This window comes from Tyto alba, unplaced genomic scaffold, assembly GCF_018691265.1.
Source record: "Tyto alba isolate M040663 unplaced genomic scaffold, T.alba_DEE_v4.0 Super-Scaffold_46, whole genome shotgun sequence".
Classification (NCBI taxonomy): Eukaryota; Metazoa; Chordata; class Aves; order Strigiformes; family Tytonidae; genus Tyto; species Tyto alba.
Window position 1 is genome coordinate 4,966,332 of NW_024881322.1, and position 17,892 is coordinate 4,984,223.

Here is a 17,892-nt window from a genome sequence, read left to right on the forward strand (position 1 = left end):
TTCACAATCTGGGCTGCTTCGCACAGTCCTAATTAGTGTTTTGTGGGGGCAAAGCAGATGTACAATTGATTTCTCCCTCCCCCCAACTTTTCTTCATACTTTTGCATAAGTAAGGAATAAAATGTCTAAATTACTGCATTTTGTTACTGTCTGCAGTACCTTACAATGAATGGTGTACAGCTAGAATCACATGGTAGCTGCTTCCTTTCACTTTTAACCTCAGTGAACAGACAGCTACGGAAACAGTGTGAAGTGTAAATGCATCATTACTGTGTATTCATGGATGATGTTCTAAGACAAGGTTTGCATATTTACTTTCATTACAGTTTGGCTGTAGCTGCAATCCCTGAAGGACTCCCAATTGTGGTAACGGTGACACTGGCCCTTGGTGTGATGAGAATGGTGAAGAAACGGGCTATTGTAAAAAAACTGCCAATCGTTGAAACTTTAGGTATGACTAGACCTAACTTAGAGATAGTATTTTGATACAAATGTTAGGAATTGAACACAACTATTGATGACTAATGGTTAAAATATAGCAGGTTTGCTAGCAGTGTGGTGGTATCTTTAAAGCATTTCTAAATCAAATGCATTTTACACAGTTAGAATTCGGGTATATGTGTTTGTGGGCCTTCTAACTACCTTTTTTAAAATTTATCTGAAGCAAACAGTCTGTCAGTTAATAGCATGACACTAGCAATACTCTAAACTGTGTGAGTGATTGGATGTGTGGAGTAGTCTTTATACTTGTTTGCTGTAAGATGTTCTTGGTAAATAAGACTTATAAAATGTTTTTTAAACTAAATTTTCGTGTAAATTTAAGAATGATATTGACAATTGGAAACGAATCCAGATTTTAATATTAGGAAATGCTTTGTAATCATAATGCACCTCCAGGATGTTATGCTGCTCATATTAAAACCTAAAATAATTTCAAAATATTAAAGTTTAAAAACATTAAGTACACAGTTTCAGTTGTGAAACATCTAAAGCACAGGACATGGAAAGGAAATAGAAATGCTAAGTTACATAATTCTGCTGCATTTGAATTTCTTTTTGTATTTGAAGGGTAGAAATATTTTTTCTAATGCTTCTAGCAGAGTTTCATTAGTGTTGCAAGGCAATTGGTGTTGCTTTTGCAGTTCTCGCTATTTGTCCAAAAATGTCAAGATAATGCAATACTCTTTCAAAATACTCTTTTTTCTGAGTTAAAAAGGCACATAAAAATTTCATGTCTGCAATTTTTTAATCTTACTAAAATCTGTAGGTTGAGAAGTAAGTCACACTTGTGTGACAAAAGTGTTGTGGTTAGTGTTAGATAGATGTTGCACTTCTTGGTAAAGAAGAATGACTGCTGTAAAGCAGGCTCTTAACTTTCCTCATCACCAGGAGTTGCAATTGAGATTTCGGTAATGTAGTTTGAGATACAGCAGAATAAAATGGAGAGATAGGGAATGGAAGCATTTCAGGCAAGTTGTGAATTTGGGATTTTAATTAGCTTTTTTGATTTATTGGACAAACTTGCAAAAAGGTTGTACAGCTATTCATTAATAGTGGAAAATTGGCTTTGTTAAATCTCATTTTGTTTTTTCACAGACAGCTGCAGTATTTCTAGAAATTTGCTTGTCTTGAGTACTTTTGTTCTTATTACGTACATTATTATGATGGAAGCATTGTCTTACAAATATTAATTGGTTATTTCAGGTTGTTGCAACGTAATTTGTTCAGATAAAACTGGAACTCTGACAAAGAATGAAATGACTGTTACTCATATTTTTACTTCCGATGGACAGCATGCTGAGGTACGTTGTAAGACCCTGGTAGACTTCACTTTTCCTTTTTACTTTGTTGTGTGGATCAGCTGAAACATGCTTGAGTATACTGCAGGTAAAGTATCAGTTAAGAAAGTGTAAATTTGCTGCACCAAACTCCTGTTCCTCAATTTCCAGCTAATGGAATCATTCTTCATTTCATTTAGTATTGCAGCCTTTGAGCTGTGTTGTCCAGGACTTCTCTGGTTACAGGAAAACTTTTTATATAAAATGTTAAGTTCATAAGTCTCTCGATGCCTGTAGGTCACAATAAAAGACAGATGCTGAGATACAGAACAAAAACAGGTTGAGAGATTGTGTTTTTCTTTGGTACAAAAAGTTGAGGCTATTTTGCTGTTGCAGGTGCACAAAAATAAAATTTGTGTGTTACAAACATTTAAAATAGGGATATCCAACTTTGGACTAAAAGCCAGTTTATTATGTGAACCCTTCATACTGAGTATGTACTGTCATTCTTGCTTTTTCGTAATGGATGGAGTTGGAAGTAGGAGCAGGACGTGAAACAGTGGTGGTTGAGGTTGGGGAGTTGCTGCAAAGACAAGTAAATGCACAAAAGAGAAGCAAAAGCAGCAGGAGTGGAAAAGCAGCAAGGTGTGGAGCTTGTGGTTTCATGGAGTGTTTTAAATAAGTTGTTAAATTCTCAAACTCGTCTTAATAAGGGTTTTTTCCACTTTACAGCTAACAGAATGTCTTGTCATCGACTTTTATAAGCATAAATACTGGCATTTCTTCTTATCTTTCCTGTTATTTACCTATGTTTGCTTGTATATCCTGGTAATTATTTTTCTATTCTTAGAATTCTATAGGAATATGTAATTGCTTTTTCTTTATTACAAGCGCAATTTGTTTACATCTGGGTCAAGTCAGCTTCTTTCTCCTGATTGAAAGAGAACTTGAAATGGCTGTAAAATATATTAGCTGTTAATACTGTAGACATGGAAACTTTTTTAGGATCGTAGTGGGATGCCTGGTTTTATGCACTAAAAATACCATTTTGCTCTTTTTAACAACTCTCTGAGGTCTCAGATAAGAGGCTGTTCAACTACGACTTCCGTAATTTTTTTTTTTTCTTCTTACTGGATGGAAGTAGGACTCCACTTTGTACTTCCCTTCCCTGCAGAGAGTATGCATTATTAACCAGGATAAAGATGAATAGGATGAAAAAATTAGAAAGTAAAAGAAAGAATTAGAAAAAGAAAACATGCCTAATGCTGTAATTTATTTATGCTAAGGAATAAAGTTGCTACTTTTTTTAAAAAACTAGTGTCTGATATATTTAATTGAACTCACATGCCCTCAGAGTTTTTATTCCTTAATCTAGTACCTGCTACATTAGCAGCTGAGTAGGAGAATCCATTCACACTGAGTAAAATCAGTCATTATGAATGGCCTTCTTAAAATTTCCTGCAGTTTATAGTGAAAAGCTGAGATTAAAACAGTTTATGAACCTGGTGAACATTACATTGCATACTGCCTTTGGCTGTTTGTCTTGCAGGTTACTGGAGTAGGCTATAACAGGTTTGGAGAAGTGATGGTTGATGGTGAAGTTATTCATGGTTATAACAACCCATCCATTAGCAAAATTGTTGAGGTAAGATCTTGGCACAGAGAGATGAGTTTTAATTGATGACGTAGCACAAGAGCTTTGTACAGCATTTACTTTGTGTTCTGTTTTCTCCCCTTTCCTTCCTCAACATCTAGGCCGGTTGTGTGTGCAATGATGCTTTGATTAGAAACAACACGTTAATGGGGAAGCCTACAGAAGGGGCTTTAATTGCACTTGCTATGAAGGTGCGTATTTGGTGCTTTTTGGATTCATGGCAGGTGGGAAGTGTGTAGAAATAAGTTGTGGTTTTGTTTGGTGTTTTGTTTGTTTGTTTTTCTCTTTTGTTTCTTCATTGGGTCTCTGACTTGTCTTGCAACTGCTAGTCTCCTGTGTTCTTCCTGTTGAAAATCTTTGGGCACTGAAAGATGGGAGAAAATTATTTCAAACTGAAGTAAAATCTTTATTTTCCTCGTTTTGCACTTAGTACTCTTTTTACCTGCCACAAGCTAATTTACCTGTTGAACATTGGTTATACAGTTTCTTCCCCAGTTCTCATCAGAAGCAGTAAGAAGTTGATAACTGATCTATTGGTCACTGTAGCATTCATAGTGCCCTTCAGGTGCAGGGCACAGGTAGTTTGAATTGTGGACACTGTGATTAAATGTTTTGGTGGGTTTGTTATAATGCTTTGACACACCCATTACTGAGAAATGTGGCAAGGCATTTTAGTGCTTGACTTTCGTTTTTTCTGTGATGGTGGATAAACTCAAAAATACTGAAAGATGAATGCATTATAGTCTTTCTCTCCCGATGTAACTGAGGCCTGAGATAGATATGTCTTCTTGCTGAGACTCATTCCAAGTCCCCAGTCTTTGACTGGAAGGGAACAGAGTGATGTTATTTTGGCAAGAGCCCACAGAAACTGAGAAGAACGGGAGTCTTTCACATCAGTTGCTGAAAGGGCAGATAATGAAGGAGTTGTGAAGCTCTCTAAGTAATAAGAATGACTTATGGCAGGCTGCTGCTTCTGCATCATCTTTAATTGGCACTTTCGTTTGGTATCGGTAAAAGGTAGAGCATGGAATGCGGTGAGTTGCATCAGGGCTGGAGGGAGAACAGCATTTGAAATTAAATGCATTTTGTCTGGAGTCTTCATGGTTGGTTTCAGATTAAGTGCTTGGGTAAATCTGACCACTTAAAAAAAAAAAAAGTAATTTCAGATTGGATCATTCAAACTTAAAACCAGTGCCTTGCCTTCTCCAGGCTTTGCCACAGTCTTGGGTTACAATTTTGTAGGCCCTCCAAGCAGAGAAGGTACATAGAAGATATTAAAAAAAATAAAAAAGGCATGGGGGCAATAGACGTGTCTTGTCAAACCCAGAGCTACATTGCCAGCCATTGCAAGACTTGTGCTTGTGGATGGTCATAATCTACAAAGTATTTGAAGATCCTTGAGTCAAAGATAGCATATAGTGTTAAATGGTGTGACTTAATGCTGAAGACTGAAAGAAGCTTCTGGGTTCTTTCAGTGCTAGTTTGTCTAAACTGGAAGAGTGTGCTCAAAAGCAACTTTGGAGATTAAACTGGTTTTTAACTAAGTAATGATTGTTAACTAAGATGTCTCAACATCTCAACAGATTGCATAGCTGTTTGAAAAGAAAAGGTCCTGACATTGTGGTGGTACTTCTGTTTTATACAGATGGGTTTAGATGGACTCCAGGAAGACTACATAAGGAAGGCTGAATATCCCTTCAGCTCAGAACAAAAATGGATGGCTGTTAAATGTGTTCACAGAACACAGCAGGTAAACTTCAGTCACTGTTTCCTCGTGCGCTGGCTCTGTTGAGCTGGTTATCTACCTTGCTTAATATCCTCATTTTTCACTTCAGAAGTTACAGCAGGCTGGTAGTAGTGCACAGTCCTGGGAATATGGTTTGGTAATAGACACAGTTTTAGTTTCAAGCTCTGAAGTGGATATTAAGAATCACAAGAGATTCTTGCCATAAAAGGCATACTGAGAAATTACTTAAAGTATTTTGATATCTGAGATTTTGAATGTATACCAGGCTGTTATTTCTTCCTTCTCCTCCCTCCTCAAACATCTAAAGCAGTTCTGCCAATCTTCTGCTGTTTCAGTGCTACATAGTTACAAATGAATTAAGAGCAAGAAGTTGCATTGATGTTAAATAGCAAAATTTCTTTTGTATGAAAACACAGGTTTTCTGGTTTTGATGCAGACAGCAAGTTCCCCAGTGTTGAGAGATTTTACTGATATCAACAGTGCCCTTGGATTATCAATACAAACCATTCTTTCACCTCTTTTTCTATCTTCTAGTGCTTTCCACATACATATTTACATTCATATTTCATTTAGACCAATCTAAATGTTTTTGTTACAAAGGCTGACACTGCCAATCTGATAACTGAAGCCTTCTAGATAGTATGTACAGCAGCAGACCTTATCTTAGATTTATGGACAATTTCCTAGTTTTCTGACCAAAAAAAGGCTTTCTGACAGTGTTCAAGTATCAGAGTAAAATCTTTGCTTCGGAAACGGAGCATTTGACTCCTTTTTATCTATATGGATAATATGGTTGTATTATTGTCTGTACAAAGAGTGGTGAGCCTAAACTGCTATTTGATTTTCATCCATGTAAGGATTTACTGTGTCTGTGTTTTGGTATCAGCATTTTCAAAAAATTGTTGAAAAATTGATAACAGTTTTAAAGCGAGCATAAATTATTTGAAGGCTAGAAAAATGCTGTGGGTTTAGAAACTTAGAGCTCTATCAGTTAAAGCCATCGGAAAGATTGAGGTAACTTCACTACTGTGCATAAATACTTTCATAGAGAGAAAATAGGTATATTAAAAAAGAGCTTTTTAGTTCAGCAGGAGAGAGGATGAGAATCAGTGATTGGAAATTGAGCTGAGGGAGCAATTCTTAATGGAAAAGACGGGGAAGGGATGAGTTGATTTAGCATTGGAGTTAAATGTTCAAGGTGGGTGGTAAATTTTCAGTCCCTTGATACCATCAAGCCTAGGTGATTATCTGGAAAATATTAGAGTTGTTAGACATGGTACAGGGATGCAGGTGATGTTTAATGACCTGTGCAGTTGGTCAGATGATGAGCTAAAGACCTTTCAGGTCTAATGTTCTGTGTAGGTTTAATTTCTGTCCTTTGCATGGCCTCTTTAGTCTACAAACTGTGACCCACAGTGTCTAATGTGTATGACGTCTACTGAAATGAGATATTGATTATTGGCTTGGTGCTCTGGAAATTGCCACTCTTGAGTATCTCTATACAGAGCACATTCAGCAAATTTTTAGGTTTAGAAGTGAAACTTTGATTTGTGTTATATTCTGAAGACTCTTAAGAAAAGTACAGATATGCCATTCTTAGGTGTGTATGTGCTTGTGTGTGTATATTTGTATGTACATATACACATGTGCGCACAATAATTTTTTTTTTTAGGACAAACCTGAAGTTTGCTTTATGAAAGGTGCTTATGAACAAGTCATTAGATACTGTACATCATACAACTGTAAGGGGCAGACCCTACCTCTTGTTCAGCAACAGAGAGAGGAATACCAGCAAGAGAAGACATCTATGGGCTCTGCAGGACTTAGGGGTAAGGCTGTTTCAGTGCCTCAAAATAACCTTTTTTTTTTTTTATTTTTTTTTTTTATTATTTTTAATGGCATTGCTTATTGTTCTTTAAAAAACAAAACAAAACAAAACAAAAAAAACACCAAAACCAGGAACAACCAGAAACAATTGGAATTTTTTTTTTGTTCAGTAAGTGCCACTGGGTTGTTCAGTTTTTCTTTAAAATGGGGGAGTGGAACAACAGGTGCTGTTGCCTAAGGCCTGTGTAGTAACATGATTAAATTGCAAAGGGTGCTGGTTCCAGTCATCTCTTGCATGTGACCATAACTGAATGGTACATTGCTACCTGATAGCTTCTATATCTCATTATAGCTGTCTGTGGATTTTTTTAAAATGTGAATGTGTTTATTTTTCTATTATTTTGGCTCCTGGTTCCTTTGTGAGGTAAGCTAACATAACTGATTGCAGGCCAGAAGATGTCAGTAGAATTACGTTTTATGTTAACAAGCTGTGTAGATGTTAAAAAATAACTGAAAATATTTTTCACAAGATGATTGATAGGAGGTGATTCTGGGCAAGCATTGTACATGGCTGGATTTCTTTGGCCTCTGTAAAGAGACCTCTAGGCTGTTAAGTTCATCCACAGCTTCTTAATTTATTTATTTATTAAAAAAAAAAAAAAATTAGGTAAGAGTACTGTGGGTACTGTGTGGCTCAGAAAATTCTTAGGATGCAATTTATTAGAAACTGAGAGGATATGCTAGGAGTGGTATCTCTGTCCTGTTTTGTTCAGACAGTCATTTTTTGTTTCTGCTTCAGACCAGTCAAACAAAAAAATATAGGGTAATGCTTTGAAAAAAGTGATTTTGTTTTTCCCTTACAACTCTAAGGTAATTTAAATATTTTTGAGTTAATATTCCTACTGTAAAAGATATTCCAGAAAATGTTCAGCATATACTCAATGAAATCTGCTTCTCTAAAAGGCAAAAAACTGAGCAGAAAATAAAAATATGTTAACCGATTGTCCCTTTTATCCTCTTGCATAAAAGACCATGCATGTACAGAGAAACCACAAAGCTATATGCCATTCTCTTCATACACAGTGAAAGTATAAACACTTTCATCTGAGAACAAATAGGAAAGTTATCTTTAAAACCTGGAATACGTATGTTTGGTAAAATGACTACCCTTTAGAAGAAAGGAATATACATAAGTAAGCTATTCTGTATACTCAGGATAACACATTGCTACCAAGGTTTAAAAAAAAATAATTGCAATTTCCGCCTTTTGATTTATGCTGGCCTCCTAGTTTAAAACAGTTGTTTTAAATGCTGATGTAAATGTTAATTTCAAATCCTAACTTTTTTTTTTTTCTTTGTCTCCTTAAAGTTCTGGCCTTAGCTTCTGGGCCTGAGTTAGGGCAGCTGACTTTTTTGGGGCTTGTGGGAATAATTGATCCTCCACGGACTGGTGTAAAAGAAGCTGTTACTACACTTATCACATCAGGAGTTGCAATAAAAATGATTACTGGAGATTCACAGGAGACTGCAGTTGCCATTGGTATGAACAGTCCATTTTCTTTTGGTTTGCACTTGTTTTCTGTTTTGGCAGTGCCTAGCTAATTGTTGTGAAGCGTGGGTATTAAGTCTTTAACATTTGACAGTTCTGTATATTGGTTTAACATACGACACAGTAGAATTAGGAGGAAAAAACCCCAAAACTAAAAACCAACTCCTTGGCCTGAAGTGATACTTCGGTTTCAGATTAAACTGTAGCTTTTTCTAATTTGGTTAATGTTTGATGTTTGTTGTTTGTGACTATATTTTCTTAATGAATTTTTTTTATAACATATGCTTGATTTCTGATTCTTATTCTTACACACCCACTGCCACCCTCCTTACCATCAGCTTCTGGTGCGTGTCTTACAGCAACAGGGAGAAACTAAAATAGCCAGTGACAATGACTATTTAGGATGGATATGGCACTTCAGTACCATCCAGTACAGTTTTGTTGAAGTACTTCTTTCTTTCAGTACTGTTAATGAATGTTTGAACTAATTACTTATTTTTACAGTATAATGCATTAAAGTACAAGTACTCTAGCCAGCGTATGAATTCTTTACGTACAGGATGACGAACAAAAAGTTGAATGTGTGCTTATAATGTACATCCCCAAACTAGCAGTACTTTCTCAGAGGGTCTTTTTTATTTCTCCCCCATGTAATTTTTCATTTTCTATCATGTTATTTTTGAAGTGTGACTTTTTTAGAGAAGACTGAGGTCTTGTGTTTATATGGCACTTGATACAATGAACTACAGACCTTTAGACCTAAAAAGTCTAAGGAAATAAATATCTGATCAGAACAGACTTTGTAGCATGTGTTTGTTACTCAAGAATTCAGATAATTTACTCCAGTATACTGAATCACTTAGGTCTTAAGATGTTCTGCTCTAAGCATTTCAGATCTGAAATGCTGCAGAAAATAGTAGGTTTAAAAAAAATAAATTTGGGTACTTAATGTTTTAAAAGGGTAAACTATTATAATACCTTTTTATTGTTTATTTCCAGCTAGTCGACTAGGATTGTATTCCAAAAATTCACAGGCAATCTCTGGAGAAGAAATAGATGATTTGGATATTCAGCAGCTTTCTCAAATAACACCAAAGGTTTGTTTTGATATACTACTTACTGAAATTCAGTAAAGAATATATTTTATATTGACAAATGCTTTTTTCCTGTGGAAAGCTAGTACGTAACTTTTGAGATACAAACAACATGGTTCTATAGAAGTGATACAGTTAATTACTAGAGGCTTTTAGTACAGAAGCAAGGAAACTGTCCCAGATCAAACAAGTATCTTTTGGTTTGACATATGACCATAAGAAAATTTATTTCTTTCAACTCTAATGGTTATCATTTTAGTGAGTTTATTACCTTTGTCTCTTAACGATTCATTGGAACTTTAAAAAAGTTCCTGCATTGGAACTTTGATTTTGCCACCTCTCACTTTCAGTGAGTGTCATCTCCTTTTTGTATTGTTAGACCGTTTTATTTCTTTGAGTAGCTCAGCTCATATATATAACCTTACAGTTTGCATGTTCAGACTGTCCATGCTTTTGTAATTTGTAAGAGGAGCTGTCTGTATCTTTAATGACTTTTTTTTTTAATCGATCTGAGGTCACTGGTTTAGAATTTTGAATGAGTCTATTTATTAAGTTACTGCTTAATACTTTTTCGTTATTAAATAACTAAATGTATTAACCAATGTCAAAGTTATAAATGTGAAGGTATAATCAAATTGAGGTTCAGGCTTGGCAGTGTTGCAAAATTGTGCGTCAAAACACTGCTCTGTTTGCTACAGACTGCAAAATTAGACTGAAGCATGCTTGAGTCTGATGTAAGCAAACCAAAAGCCAATGTTTACAATCAAGAAATGTGCATGTTGGCTTCGTGTCTTTCCTTGGTGACTCACAAAGACAAACTTAAAAAATAATTGTGTGGCAAATAGTAATTTTTGGTTTATTTGGTAATATTTGTTCTTAAGGGCTGTCCACCTTTAATAACTGAAATAGCTACAGATTTACTTTGTGTATGTTTGACCTGAGACCCAATTTGTTTTCTAGGCATTTATTTAAAATCCTATTAGGAATTAATTAAAATCACCCAATAAGATTGATATCTGTGTACAGTCTAAAGAGGCTGTTGAGAAGTCTAACTTCTTATCCAGATTTTTAAAAAGGAAAAAATAGATGTGAATGCTAACAGTATGGAGTTTGTGGAAGACTAAATTCCATGTGCTCAAATTTCAACCGACAGAGAAGACCAGAGACAAAAAAATTCTGAAAATTAATAATTCCTTTTAAGTTAGAATCACTATTAATTAGCTTTAAGACTTCAATCTATTAATAATATGCTACATAAACTAGTAAAATTGGAATGTCCTGAGTAGCTTGCTACTAGTGCTGACAAGGCGAAAGGACACCAGTTGAGTCAGCATGGCAATCACCTGCATGAATTTAGTCTGGAAGGCCAGCAGCAAGCCATTGTAAGTCAGTTGCTTTATGATTTCAGAATGTTTTTAAATTTAAAATATATTATATCTTTAAATAAGTAGCACCAATTGTGTTTACCAGCACATGCTTCAAATGTTCTCTGGAATTAATGATTTCACTTTATTAAGAACACTGCTCACTGGTGCTTCAACTTCAGCGCTAATGAGTACAGTTGGCTTGTGATAGTATTTTTTTTATTCTCTAGCTTTATAGAATCTAGTGCAATTCTTTATATTTCTCAGATTTTCACTACTACTACATTGTGCTTTTAACAGGTTGCAGTATTTTACAGAGCCAGTCCCCGACATAAATTGAAGATTATAAAGGTACGTCGTACTAGAGGCTCAGGTGCTGGACCGGTGCTATCGGTACTGTTTGTGGTGCCTTTACTTAAATTGAAACATGCTACAGTCCCTCAAGATGAAATCGGAAATGCATTTGGTTTGAAAGTGAAGTGTATTTGAAAATAGTACCTAGAAAAATGCGTAGCGCCCCCAAGGGATAGGCAGCTGCTGGTGGGTAACGTTATGCTTTCTTCTGTGTAGGGAGCTGGGGGTTGATTGAGATTGTCACATTACAGTTGAATTGACTAGGAGCTTGAAAGAACTATATTTCTGATACTTCTCAGAACAAGATAAAAGGGGATGAATTTCAAGCCATGTCTGAGGTAATGCTCGCATTCAGAAGTCAACAAAAAAAGTAGCAGAGAGGGACATACTCGGTGTAACAATTAGAACAATCAGAAAAGCAACAATGAGGAGAAAGAAGTCAAACATTGAGACAGTTGGAATATATGGAGCATTATAAGAGGGTGATAATATTACAATGTAAATACAGTATTTTGTTTCTTTCTCTAGAGTTTTTTACTTTCTCTTAAAAGCAGATTTTATACAACGTAGCTTTAAAATGTAGGCTGTCTGAAAATAGGAACTGAAGTTTAATGTAAAATCTTGTATAAAAAATTCATTAGAATGCAAACAGCTGCTTTTTTTTTTTTTAAATAAAATTTTACAGTGGAATAATAAGAGATCTGGCGGGCGGAGCTGGGGCAATGACACCAACTTTATATCTAGGATAAGTTCATAGGCTGGGTTATTTCAATCCCTGATTTAAACTCTTTTCCCTTTCTTTAGTCCCTGCAAAATAATGGTGCAGTAGTAGCTATGACAGGAGATGGAGTAAATGATGCTGTTGCTCTGAAGGCTGCAGACATTGGTGTAGCAATGGGACAAACGGGAACAGATGTTTGTAAAGAGGCAGCAGATATGATCCTCGTGGATGATGATTTTCAGACAATAATGTAAGTGGCATTTATGTACACACCTTGTGCTATGTAAAGTAAATGTTGCCTGGGTTAAAAACAAAAGAAATTCCCTGAACGTATAAGTGGAGTGGCTGTTACTGAGTTCTCTGCTAAGTCAGGAGAATTATCTTTATGGTGATTACCTGTATTATCCTCTTAAAAAAGAGCTGGGAACAAGGAGGAACTAAGCATTTCTGTCTTTTTATGTACGTTAATAATAATGTAAGAATGTATTTACATATTTAGACCTTTGTTACTTACATCTGATCAATGGACAAGACCAAAGTAGCAAAAGAAGGTTGTGCATGTATGTGCTATAAAAACTAACCTGTATTTCTGCTTCTCCAAGTAGAATTACGGTAGTGGTATATTTGGAAGTATAACTGAGGTGAAATTGTGAGTCTGTTAACTGTCAGTAGGATTCATCTTCATTTAATTTCTTACTTCTGAAGCATAAATCTGATGTAAAAATGAGAGAGAGCCTTCTTCTCAAGATTTTACACAGTGCTGTGTTTTCAACTCTTTAAATGTGGTGGTGTTTCAGAAAAGGAATGGAATATAAGCTGTTTAAATATTACAGGTGAAGATAAGTTACCAACTTCTGGTAACCAGCTATTCGTTACTTGTTCATTTTTTTCTTTGTACTTCAAAGAGAGCATAGCTAAACTTACTTTGAATTCAATCCATCTGACTTTTGCACATAGTGGTTGTTGGCAGAGCTGGACTGCTGTCTAGCAAGAGAGCCTTCATTTTGAAATGATGCATCAATCTCAGAACACTTCAGTTTGTCTGAAAGTATGATGCTTAACCCTTGGAAAGAAGTGAAATCTAGAAGTACAATATAAGAAAATCTATCTAGGTAGCAGTACGTCAGAGGATGATTTGAGAGTTAAAAGGTTTCTATACTAATTCAGCCAACAGCAATGTGCTGTTGTGCAAAAACGAAAGAGAGAAGGGAATCATTCTAAGATATTCAGAAGAGTATGTAGGAAGGGCTTCTGTGGTAAGTACTTTACTGGGGCTTGATGAGACTTTTGCTGGAATGCTTTATCCAGTTTTGCTCACCTCATCAGGAAATTTCTCAAAAAGAAAGTGAAAAGTGGTGAACACTAAGGGGAGAAAAAAAAAGTATGAGCTTCTGTAGTCTTAAATCTTCCCCCCAACCCCTTTAATCTTTTTGTCTTAAAAGTTACAGAAGGAACGATGATCAATTGTTCTTGGCTATTGGGGGAATGGAAGAAAGAAATCAGCTTTATTTGCAGCAGAGTAGACCTGATTTAGGAATTAGAAAACACTTTCTCAGTGCTATAATTGCCGTAATATGATAGGCAAGTTGCAACACATGCTAGATGTTGAGAAGATGGACTATACACATTTCATTCTGGTGCAGTAAGAATAAATGGTCTTTTAAAGTCATGTTATATATCTATGGTTTTGTAAAAGCATATGTGTTTTTTTTTTTTTTTTATTTATTTATCTAACTTGACTCGGAAGGTCTCATTAAGGATGATGGTGAATCTTGAACAAGGAGGAGATTTTACTGCTGACATTTAATTTTGAAAGTTAAGCAGCTAGAAAAATAACTACTGTGATTAATCTCATAGTCAAGTTGAAAAACAAATGACTGCCAAAGTTACAAGACCTTCAACTCCATTTGTTTCTTGACATTTGTATTGTTGCATAAAATAATAGCTTTTTTGGTTTGTTTTCAGCTTTTTTGGCAGTAGTCTCATTTGTCTAGTGATGCAATCTTTATTTTTAATTGCAGGTCTGCAATTGAAGAGGGTAAAGGAATTTATAATAACATTAAAAATTTTGTTAGATTTCAACTGAGCACGTAAGTTTGAAAAGTGGACAGTATCAGAAGGTTCTAACTACATTGTGAATGAATCAAAGCATCATGAAGCAGATGATTCATTAATTCATGTGAATATTTTAAACTTTGTGTAGGAGATGCTGATATGCTACGCTTTTGAATTTTCAGTGGTTTGTATTTGGTGGCTTGTTTCATTTTTAAAGAACCAGAAAATAGTGCAATGAATGGACATTTAACTTTGTCACAGTTCGTCCTGTTAAGACATGAAAAGTCAGTAACTGAGAGGGTAGAGAGAAACAGCATAGCTACCTTTTGGGTCCTTGCTTAAAGGAGAAGTTAGAAGTCATTCCCTCCTTAACCAGAACATGTATCTCAAATGGAGGAAAGCAGGGAAACAGGAGGTTAGTTTCTCTGTAATCCACATACTGGTTTGTGGAATAAGCTCTGTGAAGCTGACTTCCTTTTCTTGCATATAAGGATCCCTATGCTAACTCTATCGTGTGTACAATGCACAAGAAAACAAGAGTTCATTAAGCCTTAATCTCACAAAATCTTTTAAACTATCTTACTGACTGTGGATGCAGGAACATGGTTTTCCTCTTCACCATGTTGTTGATGTACTCTTTTGAAGCCTTCATGGCATTTCAGAGTGGTTGAATAAAGTTGCAGAAAGTAAAAAAAAAAAAACAAAACAAAACCAAACATACAAATAAAAAAAAAAAAGCAACCCACAGAAAAACACCTCCCCAAAAGCCAAAAAAAAAAAAAAAAATCCCCACCAAAAACCCCCAGCACAACAAAACCTAGAAAACACCAACCTCTTAAAACTTGCATAAAAATTGTAAGTGTCATATACTTCAACATTGACTAGTGTCATGCATTGGTAGAAGACTAGAAATCTGCTTCTGAAAGATAATGAAGCATAGATAGTCTAGGAAAGTGTTCTTGCCTGTTGGCCTTGGGAGTGGTAGCCTCAGGTTTCTGATGAATGAGTTACCTTTTTTTTTTTTTTTTTTTTTCCTGTCCCTCTTTGCATGGAGAGCATAACAGTGTTCAGTAGAGTGCTAAATGTGGAGTTACTATAAGCCCTGGTCTCTTCTTGTTGGTTATGAAACCACTTTATCTTCCACTGGAAGCAATTAGTGTACACTTGTTTAGAAAGGTTACTAATGCTAAGTGTGCAACCAGCTCATCTGTCTTCAGTGTTTTGCCTAGCCTTCTCACCTTCCTAATAACGAGGGGTGGTGAAGGTATTTTTAGGGAGCTTGGCTAGTACCTTAATTTAACTGGTAAGTCAAACTAGTGACAGGTGCACAGAGTGGTGGTGCTTACGTCAAAAGTGTAAAAGCAGTTTGTTTTTCAAAACCATGCTTAGAAGTTCTGCTTCTGGCACAAAGAAAGTATAGGACCTGGTTTCCCAGAAAAAAAAAAAAAAACAAAACAAAACAAAAAAAAAAAAAAAACAAACAATTAGGTGAAGGTGAGTGATAACTGAAATGTTATCTTAAAGTTTGAGATGTGAATTTGCGGTCTTTTTATTGCCAAAACAAGGCTGGTTTAAATATGGACTGTGTCAAGATGAGTATTCTAAATGAATTCATGCTCTACCTTTAAAGTTAGGGTTACATCAGTCGCTATTCACACTGTCAAAATCTGTATCTACTCTTCAACAGTTGAAGTGTTGATTAGAAAGCAGTTATCAGTGGATCTTCAGAAATGTTTCATGCTGACAGTTATAAAAATGAATTCTTTCAACAGGAGTATAGCAGCACTGACTTTAATCTCACTGGCTACATTAATGAACTTTCCTAATCCTCTCAATGCCATGCAGATCTTATGGATCAATATTATTATGGATGGACCTCCAGCTCAAAGGTAAGTAATGACTTTAAATTCCATTAGAGGTCTGTAGTCTTTATTTCAGCAACAAAAATGGTTGCTCATAAAGGAAACTATGAAGTGTTAAACTTCAGTGAAATGTTTATGAAGCAGCAAACTTTTTCTTTGAATTACAATTTTTGCAGTGTAGTTCTATGTTCATTCCTTTGGGTTTGCTTTAGTATCTAACAATAATTATGGGGACAGCATGGATACCGTACGATCCACAGATATGCCCATGAGACTTGCATGTGGGATTCTGACTTGCCTCTGGGTTCTTCTTTGATTCTCTTCACTGCAGATAGATGGTGGAGGGAGAGGTGGAAAGGAATTGGCAGTAAATTCCTTAGCTAGGTTGACCACAGTAGCAGAAACGGGGAACATAACTAATACTGCAGCTTCCTTTCAAACTGACATCTGGAAATTTTAATACTGTCTGATGTTATGTATTTATGGACTCTCAAACTGCCAGTGTTAGAATATTGCCTGTTACTAATACATACAACTCTGTTTTCTGAAAGTGAAAATATCATGTGCTTATTTGAGATGATGCTTAGACTGTAAAGGGGAGATTAAAATCTTTCTTTCAGCTCAGAGAATCTAGTTTATAAGATAGACACGGTGAATTATTTTTACGGTAATAAAAATCTAAGGTGTTCTTTTAATTCTAAGTCTTGGGGTGGAGCCTGTGGATAAAGATGTTATTCAGAAGCCTCCAAGAAATTTGAAGGACAGCATTCTGACCAAAAACCTGATTGTTAAAATACTGGTTTCATCAGTAATTATCGTGTGTGGAACACTGTTCGTCTTCTGGAGAGAGGTATGACAAAAGTACAAAACTTAAAGTAGTAACAAACTAATTTAAAATGAGTCCTTTTCATACCAGCAGATAGAATTCAGAATTTGTATGAACTTGGCTGCAAGTTTTATCCATGCTTATTTAATAATCTATTCAGCTAGCAGATTAGAGAGGAAGATTTTTGAAGTAGTTGTTGAAATGAGGAATGCAGTTTTATTCCTCAATCTCTGTTTTAACACAGACCTTTCCAGGTCCCAAATCTACTTGTGAAACCTTGGCTCATAGAAGGTAATTGTACAAATCTTCTAGCCAGACTACTATGAAACAGCCATTTGACTTTCTTTTCCCAGTAGAGAAAAATGTTGTTCTAACTTTTGGTAGTGCATCATAGAATTCTTGGTATTCCATGTGCTTGCATAAATGTTTGTCAGGAGGCTTCATTTAATTATAGCTTGGAATTACAAATTGTTATAAGTTATGGGTGCATAATTTTTGCTGTATGATTTATTAAATCAGCTTGGGCCAAACAAGTTGCTTTACTTTCATTTACAAGCTAGCAGAACTTGAATTATTGTAATAACTTTGTTTAGTTGTGGAGTATTTAAAGCATGCTAAAGCCATTTCATTTTCTTTTGTTGGCAGTTAAGAGACAATGTAATAACACCTCGTGATACAACCATGACTTTCACCTGTTTCGTATTTTTTGATATGTTCAATGCTTTGAGTTCTAGATCTCAGGTAAGTGAATCATACTATCCACTTACACAATACTTGCACAATAAGCAGAATTTACTTTGAGGGAGGATTTTGCTATGTTTGTTTCAAATGTTTTCATGCAAATTTACTTCACATCTTCTATTAAACTTCAGAGTTTCACATGTTTACTGGTAAGATTTCTTTAATTACAGATAAGTATTGGTTTCCTTAATTTGTTCAGAGCTGGTCGTAGTGCTCCTGTCCTGACAGAAGCAAGGAAATTTTTATTAAAAGCTGAAGTGTGATGGTCCTTTGTATTGCTGTGTATACTGGTTGTTACTTTTTTTGTCCTGAAAATTCTG

The 17,892-nt window shown here is 35.5% G+C and overlaps 1 protein-coding gene across 6 annotated transcripts in view; it reads left to right on the plus strand.

Annotated features, from left to right (window-relative positions):
* The window catches only part of ATP2C1 (ATPase secretory pathway Ca2+ transporting 1), a 65,400-nt gene that overhangs the window by 45,126 nt on the left and 2,382 nt on the right, over positions 1-17,892 (plus strand). For all 6 annotated transcript variants that reach the window (XM_032991274.2, XM_032991276.2, XM_042806283.1 and 3 more), the window contains 14 exons: positions 327-451; positions 1,705-1,802; positions 3,328-3,423; positions 3,534-3,623; positions 5,078-5,182; positions 6,852-7,008; positions 8,376-8,546; positions 9,555-9,652; positions 11,314-11,364; positions 12,172-12,338; positions 14,110-14,178; positions 15,916-16,032; positions 16,708-16,855; positions 17,477-17,572. In XM_032991274.2, the coding sequence (XP_032847165.1) occupies positions 327-451; positions 1,705-1,802; positions 3,328-3,423; positions 3,534-3,623; positions 5,078-5,182; positions 6,852-7,008; positions 8,376-8,546; positions 9,555-9,652; positions 11,314-11,364; positions 12,172-12,338; positions 14,110-14,178; positions 15,916-16,032; positions 16,708-16,855; positions 17,477-17,572 (1,588 nt within the window). The remainder of the gene's footprint in view (positions 1-326; positions 452-1,704; positions 1,803-3,327; positions 3,424-3,533; positions 3,624-5,077; positions 5,183-6,851; positions 7,009-8,375; positions 8,547-9,554; positions 9,653-11,313; positions 11,365-12,171; positions 12,339-14,109; positions 14,179-15,915; positions 16,033-16,707; positions 16,856-17,476; positions 17,573-17,892) is intronic.